This window comes from Onychomys torridus, chromosome 1 (assembly GCF_903995425.1).
Source record: "Onychomys torridus chromosome 1, mOncTor1.1, whole genome shotgun sequence".
Classification (NCBI taxonomy): domain Eukaryota; kingdom Metazoa; phylum Chordata; class Mammalia; order Rodentia; family Cricetidae; genus Onychomys; species Onychomys torridus.
In genome coordinates this window covers 117,249,815-117,262,659 of record NC_050443.1, presented here as the reverse complement: position 1 = coordinate 117,262,659, position 12,845 = coordinate 117,249,815, and the positions used below count along the sequence as shown (strand labels likewise).

The 12,845-nt window shown below is 45.9% G+C and overlaps 1 protein-coding gene across 1 annotated transcript in view; it reads right to left on the bottom strand.

Moving 5' to 3' along the window:
* Window positions 1-12,845, bottom strand: part of Inpp5a (inositol polyphosphate-5-phosphatase A) — a 199,398-nt gene that overhangs the window by 99,211 nt on the left and 87,342 nt on the right. The window contains exons 3-4 of the mRNA XM_036198061.1: window positions 7,717-7,817; window positions 1,071-1,158 (exon numbers count right to left, since the gene is read on the bottom strand). Of these exons, the coding sequence (XP_036053954.1) occupies window positions 1,071-1,158; window positions 7,717-7,817 (189 nt within the window). The remainder of the gene's footprint in view (window positions 1-1,070; window positions 1,159-7,716; window positions 7,818-12,845) is intronic.

Here is a 12,845-nt window from a genome sequence, read left to right as displayed (position 1 = left end):
GAACAGAGCTCGGGAGAAGCAGCCACTAGCAGAAAGGGCAAAGGGAAGAAGAAGGGGAAATGGGAGGACTGTATTCTGAGCAGAACAGAGCTAGAGGCAAGGGCACCCCGAATGTGGATGGAAGATAGATGTAGAGAAAATGTCTCTGAGAGGCTAGAATAAACCTGGCACTGGATGCCTCAAACTCAGAGACTGAAACCATGACAAGGGTTCTCTACCCTAAGGACAACCCCAAAGTCACCACCATGCAGGGCAGAGGAGTCATATCGCTGCTCTGCCCACCATGACACACACCCTTGTCACAGCTCTCCATACAGCTCCATCAGAAGGAGAGCAGCTGCTCAGGCCAGCCCAAGGCAGAAGATGGGCTGACAGACAAGGATCCCTGCCAGATCTCCCCTCGTGGAGGAGAGAAGCAGCACCTATGGACGGGACAAAGTGACAGAGGATGAAGTAAAAGGCACGGGGCAGAAAGAACAGAAAGTTAACCCCCGAAGGCCTGGGCACCCCACAGTTTGAGACACTGTCCTCCAAACCAACCGTTATTAAAGCGTTCAAACATCTCCCAAGAGTTCCTGCCTCCCACGGCCTACCCCCTCCTCCTAAAGTAGCTACCCTGCACTGGGCCCCAGATGCAGGACCCCGTAGAAGGGGAGCAGTTCTTCTTAACCTGATGCTAAGGTACACTGTTCTGAAGCAGGCCTGCTCATGGCTTACAAAGTGATAGGCAAGCCCAGGAACAGAGGGGCGTTAGCTCACCAGAGCAGGCTAGGTTCCAGTCCAGTCTCTCATCTAAGCCAGCCTCCAGACCCTAGACTTCTCCTCTAATGTCACACACTCCAAGGCCAGCCTCCCTTCCCTGGCCATCAGCATCCCAGGTCCTGCCCACACTTTGTCTGGGATTTAAGCTTAGCTGGCAGCACTGGCAGTCTTCGGTGGACTCAGACCACCCAACAGCCGTTAGGATGTGAGACAGTCACACTATGCTGTGAAAGAGCACACAAGCCAACTCAGCCAAGACTCGGGTTCCCTTGGCCTGGGGCCCATGCCACAGCTTAGAGACGACTCACCGTGAAGTGCTCCTGTGACTTGTAGTTTTCATCCAGGTAGACACGCGCCCTGTTGTATTCTTTCATTGCGTCACTTGATAGCAGTTCCCTGGGAGTGAAGGAATGAGCACAGTAAGCAAAGCCCAAAGGCCACGCCTTCCCACAGATGTGCTCCCAGTCCTAAGGCCCTGGTTAAAACTTTTTCACATACCTAGAGGCCCACACAGCCACTAATGGGGCAAAGCGAGAGGGAGGGGAGGGGAGAGAGGAGGATCCGTGACAGCCAAGGTGAAACCAAAGTTCAGTGTATCCTCGGCACTTGGAGAGCAGCCCACAGAGTAGGCTCGGTCTCCACTCAGGCCCATGAGATGCCTACGCCCCAAGGCCTCTCCAGGATGAAGACACTAATGGGCATACTTGGGACTCACTTAGGGCATACACATGGATAGGTGACTTCCAATGTCTGCTGCTCACACCTGAACCTGACCAAAAAGGAATCTACAGAGGTGAGGAGCCATTACCTAAAGCAACCGAGGAGCCCATGCCCCACAGTAAGGACAGTGACAGCAACTAGCATTTCCTTTGAGTTCAATCCCCAAGACAACAAACAAGGCGGAAGAAGAGAACCAATTCCTGCAAGTTCCTGTCTGACCTCCACACACATACCACTGGTACACTTGTGCACGCCCCCCCCCCCCCGAAATGTGATTAAAAATTTACCTGACATGGGAAGGAGCAACAAATTAGTGCTGAAATTTTTTCTGAAATAGGCTATCAACAGATCCAGACCCAGAAAGGCAAATGTAATAGGATTAGCTGAAAGAATCTTAAAATGGTGAATATAAATATGATCAGAGCCCTAAAGGAAAATAGAAATGTACAGAAGAAAGGAGCTGTCGGTGCTGACCAATGAGAATTGGGGTTTCACAGGATGGACTGAGAGTGGGCTCCCCTGTACAGCAGTGCAGTAGGGGCTCCCACTCCATAGGGAATGGCGGAGCCTCTCTGGGCAACACTGAATCTAAGGGAAGGCGGGTGTGTGTGTGTGTGTGTGTGTGTGTGTGTGTGAAGAGCAGCACCTGCAGACACAGAGGGACTAATGTTCTTCAAACCTGGTCAAATGAAACAATATTAAAGCAGAGCACAGCAAACTGAGCTGCTACAAAGCAGCTCCATGTAGAGAAAAGCGAGCCTTGGGGAAAGCACATTATATACAAGAAGATGAAGATGGACACAAGGGCTGGGCTCTGGTCAGAAACAATGAAACACAGAAGACAATGGCACGGCGCCCTTGAAGTAGTGAGGGAACTGACAAGCTCCTATTCATTCCCAATAAATGCAGCTTTCAAAAAATGAGAACAATAACCTCGTTCAGACAAACAAAGGCTGAGAGAATCAGCAACAGCTGACTAGTACTGAAATAAACAGTACAGAAAGCTCTATGGCTAGAAGTATGGTCCAGGTAAAAGCTGAATCCAGCCAAGAGCAAATGGCACTGTGCAGGAAATGTACAGGAAGGTACCCGACAGCCCTCAGCCTTCTCTTCAAAGCCAGAGCAGCAAGGCATGCACCACTGCCACACAGCACACTGAAGGGACAGTAGAGGTGAAACCTCCCTCTCAAAGGCCACTGGCCTGCAGGTGCCCAGGCCTCAGTGCCCACTGCACCTCTCCCTTCAGATGTTCTGCTGCTCTAGCCCACAAGCTTTTCTTTTCCTTATCAATGTGCAGTTCTTGGTGTAAACACTCATTTCTGTCAGTGACGTGTGCTGCATAAGATGTTTTCCATAAGGTGACTTAGATCTTCTTTTGTTCTGAATATCTGTAACAATATGGCTCTCTTTAACATGGCAAATATGTGAGTCTTATCTTTCTAAGCTGCACATTCTGAAAGAAACCCTCCCTACCTCAAAGCTACAAAGACACCCTGTGGTATCTACAACTGGAATTCAGTCTGAGGCAAGGTAACCACGAGGGACACTGTGACACAGCATCTTCCTAACACAGGACTCGGCACTTTTCAGCCTGTAGCATCAAGGCCATGCACCAAGGAAGCAGGGATTGGTGCAGTCTGGCCACACATTTCACACAGCATGTCTCTGCTGCAGCTAGAGCTGGTATCCTGGCCAACAGAATGCTGCCTTGGTTTTCCTCAAGATCATTTCAGCTGTTTTCTGTACTATGCTTCTCCATGTTATCAGTATTTGCTTATAGAGTGTCGGGGAAAATGCTTTTAACACTTTCATTAAAACTGCCTTAAAGTTATAGACTATTTGGGAGAAAGCTGCAGGGTTTTTGAAACCTGATCAAGCTCTAAGAAAGACCTTGACTGGTGGGAATGCAGCACATGTTGCTTGGAAGAGACTCTCTGGTGGGAACAGGTTGGTTACAGGATCTTTCTATACACAGGGACCTTGAGGTTCCCAGCTGCCACCAGAAGGGGCATTTGAGAACTGAGGAAACACTTTCCTCTTTTCTTGTCAAGCTTAGGTCAGATGTAAACAGGAGTAAAGGAGCAAGAAAAAGTGGCAACAAGGGCCAGTAAGATGGCTCAATGGGTAATGGCACTTGTTGTACAATCCTGGAGACCTGAATTTGATTCCTGGAACTTGCTGTAGGAAGGATGGTCTTTCTGTATACTGTGAATATATGTTGCTACTATTAGTTAATAAAGAAGCTGTTTTGGCCTAGGGCAACACAGATGTAGTCTGGCAGGAAATCCAAGAGTGATACAGGGAGAAGAAAGGTGGAGTCGGGGAGATGCTGCAAGCTGCTAGGGGTGTATGGGGGAGAACACAAGATGTAATAGAACACAGGTAAACCCACAAGACATGGAGTGATACAGAGATTAATAGAAATGAGTTAATTTAAGATGTAATAGCTAGTTAGCCGGAGCCATAGACCCAACAGTTTGAAATTAATATTAAGCCTCTGAGTAATTATTTTATAAAAATGTCTTCTGCCCAGGTGGGACCTGGTGGGACTGAGAAACTTCAAGCTACATCTGGCACCCAACATGGGGCCAGAATTTTCACATAAAACCTGACAAAAGCTTAAAAAGGGATTCTAGACCCAAGCTGGCAGCACTGACAGCTCTTTCCAGAGGTCCGACTACTGAGTATTTAAATGGGGCTTGTGGGCAATGTGCTATAAGCTGCTTGATGGAAGCATAGACCCAGTGCTTCCCAGAATTGGGATGGTGAGCATGGCTCCCAGAATTGGCAGTGAACATACCTCTGCCATGTTGAAACCAAACAGGGCAGAGCCAGCAGCCAGGGTGCCACTTCAGTTCTAGCCATGCAGCTTAGCAGTTTAAAAACTCTCTGGGTCAGAAAAGAATTAAAGATACACAATAAAATGGATTCAGATGGAAAAAAAAAAAAACAACTCTAAACAGGTTACCTGTATTTAAAATTATACATAGGCTTGGGAGAAAAAAAAAGGATAGAGAAAGTCCTTAAAAAAGAAATAGATTTTTTTTTAAAAGCCACGCAAAAATGGAAAATACACAGAGAGTCTGGATACTGTATATAATTGTGCCATCTTTGAGATTTTTTTTTTAAACTATAGAGAGACATTTGATTGTGGGGGCTGCTAAGTTAAACCAGCATATATATTTTAAAGGTATCTTGACTTCAAAATCTGGGTCTAAGGATATGATGCTTCTGCTTTTGTTTCCACAGAAGATGAGAAGCTGTGGATTCCTTCCAGGTTATTATAGTTCCATCAAGGCAGACCCCCTGAGAGGTCTCCAATGGGATCTACAGCCAAGATGATCCAACATCCAGAACAGCTTCAAGGCAATTGGCTGAGATGCAGCCTCACAGACAACTACAGTCAAGATTTGACCATAATTCTAAATTTTCTCAGGATCCCCATAAGATTACCAGCACCCACAATCAGCAGGAAATAGTATGAAAAGCTACACCCAAATTTCCCAAATATTGTTTATAAATGTTTGTTTAAAATGTTTTTATTTAAAGGGAGTTGATTATAAATGCAATTTCTTTCTTAAAAAAGGAGGATATAATACAGAAATGATTTTTAAAAAGATAGATTATTGAATCAACTTTAATCCAAAAAACAACTGTTAATCTCAAAATACTTATATTGATATGGATTTTGGTTTATTGATATAAATTTAAGGTCAATTTTGTTACACATTATGTATATTTCTACTCTTGTTTAAGGTATTATGTTTATGCAACTCATTTAAAATTGTAATATATAATTAAATACACATTAATAATTAGTCATCTATGATAATCAAACTTACAGTCATGTTAGTTAAGTTTTTTAGGTATACAAAGATACATTTCAATTAGATAATCTTCAAACACTTCAAAAACCTACAGAATATGACATTTAAAATGTTTTAAGAACTTGGACTTTTCTGGACAATGAAACACGTCTGCTCCTGGCAGTATCAATTACTTCAAAGAGGATGATGGGCATCAAAGAAATTCATTATGGAGTTTGTTTACAATATGGAAAAAGCTAGCCATTTGAACAAGAAACTGTTCCTGCCTAGACTGCTTGACAGTATGTTGTATAAACTGGACACGCAGGACCCATAAGAAGATGACCACTGAACTTTGCCAAAGCAAGGTGAGATGGTCCTTCAGGTTCCTGCTTCATGGAAGAAACTGCCAGACATTCTGCAGGACACAGAGAAAAGTGACTGATGAATTTTGCCAAAATAGGCAGAACGGTCCTTCAAATTTCTTGCTTCTCTGAAAAGTCTGCCAGATACTCTAGGCTGAAGATGGATGCCCCAACATTACAAAAGAACTGTCTGTCTTTTGCATATTGATGACTGTCGAGACAGCCAGATGTTCTGTCATTTCCAGAATTATGGAAGTTTCTGGCAATGTACCTCCTGTTTACTCAGATAATATTAGATCCTTCTGGGGTCTTGATGGAGATGAAGACTAAATCGTTATAACTATAGTTTTCCTTAGTCATGATAAAAGATAAATTAGACATGAAACTTTAGACTCACCAGAGTATAGGACAGAGTATTTTAATTTTTTTCAAATACTAACAGACTAGATATTATAATTGTAATTCTTGCTCGATAATTGTTTTGTTATATGTAATTTTATTTTGTTAAAATTAAAACCTCCCTTTTTGATTAGACAGAAAAAGGGAAGTGCCATGGGATGGTCTTTCTGTATGCTGTGAATATGTGTTACTACCATTGGTTATTAAAGAAGCTGTTTTGGCCTATGGCAACACAGGACACAGCCAGGCAGGAAATACAAGATACTGGGAGAAGGTGGAGTTGGAGAGATGCTGTGAGACACCAGAGGGAAAAAGATGTAATAGAACACAGGTAAAGTCACAAGACACATGGTGATACATAGAATAATAGAAATAGGTTAATTTAGGATGTAATAGCTAGCTAGCCTGAGCCATAGACGAAACAGTTTGTAATTAATATTAAGCCTCTGAGTGATTATTTTATAAAAAAATAAAAAATAAAAAATGGCTGGGACCTGGTAGGACCAAGAAACTTCAGTCTACAGGAACTCACAAAAGAGTTGAAAAAACTGACTCCAAAAAGTTATTTTCTGACCTCTACATGAGCTCTGTGGCATATGTACAACCCCTTACTTACACAGACACACAGAGAGTCTGTCTGTCTGTCTGTCTGTCTGTCTGTCTGTCTGTCTCTCTCTCTCTCTCTCTCTCACTCTCACTCTCTCTGAGGCAGCAGCAGGGCCAAGGATGGAATGAACACCAGAGACTCACAGGGTAGGTAGCACCTTCAGTGTATACCAGGAATGGAGGGAAAGTCACAAACCTAGGACCCAGCTGTGTCCATGCCAAGCTGTTCCAATAGAGGGCAGGTCCCAGGAACACCACATGAATACTTCTTCTGTAACATTCCCCATGGTCAAAGCTGTGGCCTAGATGACTTCTTTCAAAGCCATACACCAGGAACAACAAATGACCTCAATGCAACTCTGATGTGGTTCTACAATTCTTTCAGAACTTCACTCCATTTCTCTACTGAAAACTACATTTTGCAAATGTAAATTTTGACTGTTCCTCTTCATCCCTAGTCATCTTTCTGGTCACTGTTAGGATGCTTCTTGAAGACAGAAAAAAAAAAAAAAAAGCAGAATGGACACAATGATGTCTGAGTGCAAACAGGGGCTTCTGAGCTGGGTCCAAAAGCCACAGAAGAGGAAGATCTCCAATTCTAGACCTGGAGCCCAGGGTTGGGTACCTGCTTTCTGTTCCCCTCTGTGTCCATTCACAGAGCCACCTCAAGAGACCCAGATGGTTCTGTCCTCTAAGGAGCCACAGAACACAATTTGTACTGGCTCTACACATACAATGCCTCCTTCCTGGATGACATAAAGTTGTCATCCCATTCAAAGCACAGAAGCTGCTGTAGAACCCAGTCTTGCCCATCATCCATCATCCAGTGCAGCAGGCTGGCTAGCACCCATCCACCCTAAGTGCTGTAATGGGTCCCCAAGACATGGCCCCCTAGCCTAGCACAGGTGCTTACTCTTTGGAGGCAAGCAGCTGCCAGACCCTTGAGCCACACCTCTCTGGGGAAAACTGCAACTGCCTCAACATGACCCACAGATGAGTTTCAAAGGGTGGCATTCAAAGACCTATCCCACAGTCCACATGCTCCAGCTGAGACTTACTTGACAAACTTGTCCACATGAGACATGGAGGCCTCATAGTTTTTCCCTCCAAATTCTTGGCAGTGCAAGGCCATGAAGTGAGGCTTGTGTGCATGCAGGACCTGGGGAGAAAACACAGAGTTAGAGCACAAAACCACTGCAGGGTAAAGTGGCACATCTCACATGCTGCCTCCATAGCCAGAGCATGTGGGGGTATTGTGTTCCCCAAAATATTGTGCACCCTAATAAATTTATCTGTGGTCAGAGAACAGACAGCCACTAGATACAGAGGCTAGAAAATGGTGGCACTCATGCCTTTAATCCCAGCATTCCAGAGACAGAAATCCCTCTGGATCTTTGTGAGTTCAAGGCCACACTGGAAACAGCCAGGCATGGTAACACATGCCTTTAATCACAGGGAGTGATGGTAGAAAGCAGAAAGGTATATAAGGCGTGAAGACCAGAAACTAGAAGCATTTGGCTGGTTAATCATTCAGGCTTTTGAGCAGCAGTTCAGCTGAGAACCATTGGGATGAGGACACAGAGGCTTCCAGTCTGAGGAAACAGGATCAGCTGAGAAGTTGGCCAGGTGTGGCTTGTTCTGCTTCTCTGATCTTCCAGCATTCACCCCAATACCTGGCTCAGGTTTGATTTTATTAATTAGACCATTTAAGATTCCTGCTACAAGAGCATCCCCCAGTCAACAGGGCAAAGTCCAGACATCTGTGTCCACAAGTTCTTAACAGATTCTATGGGTTGGTTGCCACCTTGATGCTTCCAACTGTTTATTTCTGGCCTCTACTGTTTCCTTAGCAAGGATTCCAAATTTTTGAGAACCTTTTTCAATAACCTAGAGGCATCTTTCTTTAAGCACAACAAAGTAATACATATGGACAGGAGAACATCTGGAAAGTTCTCAACACAAGTCACAACCTCATCACATCATTAACACTGCTGTGCATACCTGTTGAGAGACAGAGTCCAGGCAACCATGTGTGTGACAGCGTGTGTTCCTGTGCATGCACCATGCATGCATAAGGATGTGAGTATCAGCTTAAATTAGAGTGAGAGCATTGCCTGTGTGCCAGTATGTACGAATGCATGTGTGAGCTTAGTATGCACAGTCTCATTCTTATTCAGGAACCATCAAGGCTGACTTCTAAGCTCACTCCAGTACCCATGCTGTCTGAAGCACCAGATATGCATATCTTGTGTTCTCCTTAGTTCTACAAGGTGTTACCCTATTATCTAATTACAGCAGTGGAGGAGTCTAGTGTATGGCAGAAAAACACCCATGGTCTCAAGGGTATTGAGTAGCATGGCCTGAAGTTGTCTACAGCTCACAACCTACCTCTGTCCAACCATTAAGGTGCTTAGGTTTCCAACACATTGCTGAAGTTATCAGCAAGGATTCTGATTCAATTGCCCTCCCCCACCACACATACACTGAGTCCTAAACTTTTCAGCCAAAGAGAAGCACAGTAAATGATTCAGTGAGTCCAGACAGCAGTATAGGCCTACATCTACCAGTAATAAACCTTGCTGGGCATGGGCAGTACAACACAGGAAGCCCATGCATGTCCTGGGTAGGAAGGTGGTGAGGCACTTGGTTCTGCCCTTCTGAAGTACAGAAAGGGCAGCACCTGGTGGGGGGAGGAAGCAGATCACTGATGGAAGGCTGAGCCCCAGCAGACATTGAGGAACTGGTACAGAGGAAAGGAAGGGCTGGAAGGAGTCAGAAAAGGAACCACTAAGTTGGGGCTACTGTCACCATAGGGCCAAGGTGGTAGCAGAAAAACCTACAGGCAGGGCTGGAAGCCAGTGTACCTAGAGCCAAAGGTTTAGAAGCTATTTGGGTGTAATGAGCAACCTACCCATGGCCCTGCAGCCTCTGCATTTCCCTGAACTCCAGGTCCAGCTTCATATTGCTTCCATACAAGCATCATAAGCAGCCCTGCAGTTGCAGAAGCTGCGAAGCAGCAAGGCCAGCAGCTGCTGCTCCACCTGGTGGCAGGTGCTCCAGGACAGCACCAGAAGGGAGTGAGTGGATCTCAGCTACATAGTCATTATAATGGGGAACTTTCCCAGGGCCCAGGATTAACATCAACACATGATGATGATGACCACATCACGTGGCCAGTGGCCACCAATGGACAAAAGACTTGCCTCTCAAAGGTAACAGCCGCAGGCTGATCTCTCCCATCCCTGCAGCCTCTAGAAGCCACCTGTCCCAACGGTGGCCTATCTACAATGCATGCTTTCCTCAGAAAGGTGAAGGCTATGGTACAGGGGCATAGTGCCCACCTGGAGCACTTTGTCACCCTGCAATTTTGTCATTACATTCCTGACACATAGTGTAGCACAAGAAATGGGGGTGAAGGTTGAACTCATATAATGATCTTCATAGTCTCAGGACTTCAGCTGAGTCCAGCTTCCTAGAACTCCTCAGAATGTTACTACTTAGCTCTACTAAACTGAGAAAGGGTAGAATGAAAGTGGAGTAGTAATGTGGTACTCAGACATGGATGCTGGTATCCATGGTGATGCCCCTGCTTCCTATTAAAAATGAAGTAACACCAATGTTAGCAGTCTTCCACTCAGTTCATGACAGCTGACGGGAACCACTTTAATAATCTCCTGTTCAAAGGCCTGGACACTGTGACCTTTTGTGCAGGCACCTGCTAGCTTCTCTGCACCTTCCTTTGACTGCCCCAGGCCCACTCAGGAGGAAGTTCCCCCAAAGTCACAACTTTCACTTTATGAACAGTTACATAACAACTCTCTGCAAGTCTTTAATTCTGTCTTCATCTAACTTCCAAGTAACATTTTCCCTTTCTAAATGAGTTTTTATTGATGATTAGGCAAATAGCCATTAGTAGCACAAAGGTCAATATTTGAATGACTGGAACTCAACATTCAACATGATTCTATATCTTTGCAAGACAAGGATCCAAGATCAACAGCTACATGAGGACCCCTCACCCCATGAGCTGTGAAGGAAGGAGCTACAGGCTAGCAAGAAAAACAGCAGCCTAATAGTCAAGCATAGCATGACACCAGACATAAAAATCCTTCCCCAGACACCATGGGCACTGTTCAGAAGGAGTTCAGACTCTGCCAGACACTCCAGAAGAAAAGATAACCTCACCAGGACAGAGAGGAAGGTAGATCAGGTCATGCTATGGCCATAAGATAACTAAGTAGATAGCACCTGGAAGAGGGCTAGTGCTGTCTTCCACATGACAGAACACTGGGACCCACAGCAAGACCTAGACTCGGGGGGAAGGACCAGGAGAAGGAGGAGCATAATAGATGGGTGGGTACTCTGAAGGGCCACACTTAGCCAGCACATCAGTCTGCTCCAATGAAGGTCCCTGGCTAAAAAGAGCAGCTTCTGTCATTAATCCCAGCACTTAATAGGAAGAGGCAGGAAGATCTCTGTCAGTTCGATGCCAGCCTGGACTACAAAGTGAGTTCCAGGACAGTCAGGACTAAGACAACACAGAGAAATCCTGTCTCAAAAAACAAAACAAAACAAACAAACAAACAAACCAGAGCAGTGTTTGATAGACAGCTACAAACTGAATGCCTGCAAACAGGAGATGGAACCCATACACAGCAGGAATCAGCACAGCCGCAGGACCAGAGCAGTAATGAGCCCACCTGAGCATCAAGCAAAGCTACAGCCAGCACCAGGGCCAGAGAGCACAGCCCGTGTCCCACAGACACTTAGGGCAGCAGAGCACTGTGTGGATCTGAAAGCGCAGGCACAGGGAAGGGCCCACCAGATTCACCTGGGAGGACCTTAGCCCCACTATGACTGCTTCAGAACGGGGATTAAGAGCTCATCAAAGCGAACCCCAAATAACTCTGAAAGTCTTGGGGTCCTGAACATCTGGCATAGGGGCACAGGACATAGAAGCCAAAGCCCCACACAAATCACAAGAACAACTCTAGAAGGAGAGCTGGCTGGCTGGCAGGGGTCAAGGGGTGATTTAGGCTTTTTCAGCTACATTGAAATTTTAAAAAATAAAGTATGTTTGCATGTTTCTTGTATAATATCAGCGAAGACTTTTAAAGGAACAGAAGGAGTGATGAGTAGATCCTCATAGGAACTGTTAGATGAGGGCCAGCACTGGCAAATTCTGACCTGACCCAGGCTGGGCAGGAAGCATCTTCCTAATCTCATTGTAAGTTCCCAAGTACCACCTCCGCCGCTGTGGTGTGTGTGGCATAGGCTTTGACTTTCCCTGAAAACCGGGGTGCTTTGCAACTTCAAGAACATGAACCTGATGAGTGGTGAAGTGTGCCCAAGGACAGCACCCAAGAGCTTTGCCTAAGGCCCTGCACATCAATGACTTCATCTTGCCCTGGATTCTGGTCTTCAGCACTGAAATCTGTTCCCATACTGGACTGGTGGTCTGGAGATCACCCCATAGCTACCACTGTGTACCTCGGGGCCAGTTCCTGCCCTGCATAGGCTGCTTCTAGTAATTAAGGATGCGGCTTTGCCCCACAGGTGATGGGAAGAAGCCATGAGCTGGCATGAGGAAAAGCCAAAGGTCACTGCCACCTGGCAGGGCTCCTTTGTTTTTTCTTTCATACCTGGACACATTTGACTTGGGTCCCATCTGCATTATACTTGGGGATGTGGAGTCCACAAGGACAATTACAACACATGCACCATGGCCAGGGAAGCAATAGGCACTGTTGTCTCCTGAGATCCCAACAGCCTGTGTCACTGGGGTATAGTTGAAGAGTGTCACCTTAGAGGGCCAAGCCAAGATGGCCTCACCTGGCCACAGCAGCAGCACCAGAGGCATGTGCTGGGTAGACATTCCTTGTAGGTTCCACACACTGGCCCTAGCTTGGGCCACTCTGCTGACAGTGCATGCTTCTCTCACGAGAACACACACCTAGGAACTAGCACTCAAACAGGAACATCATTCAGAACTACATCCAGGTGCTCTGCTGGTGTGCCCATTCTCCTCATGGACTTACATCCAGGTGCTCTGCTGGTGTGCCCATCTCCTCGTGGACTTACATCCAGGTGCTCTGCTGGTGTGCCCATTCTCCTTGTGGACTTACATCCAGGTGCTCTGCTGGTGTGCCCATTCTCCCCATGGACTTACATCCAGGTGCTCTGCTGG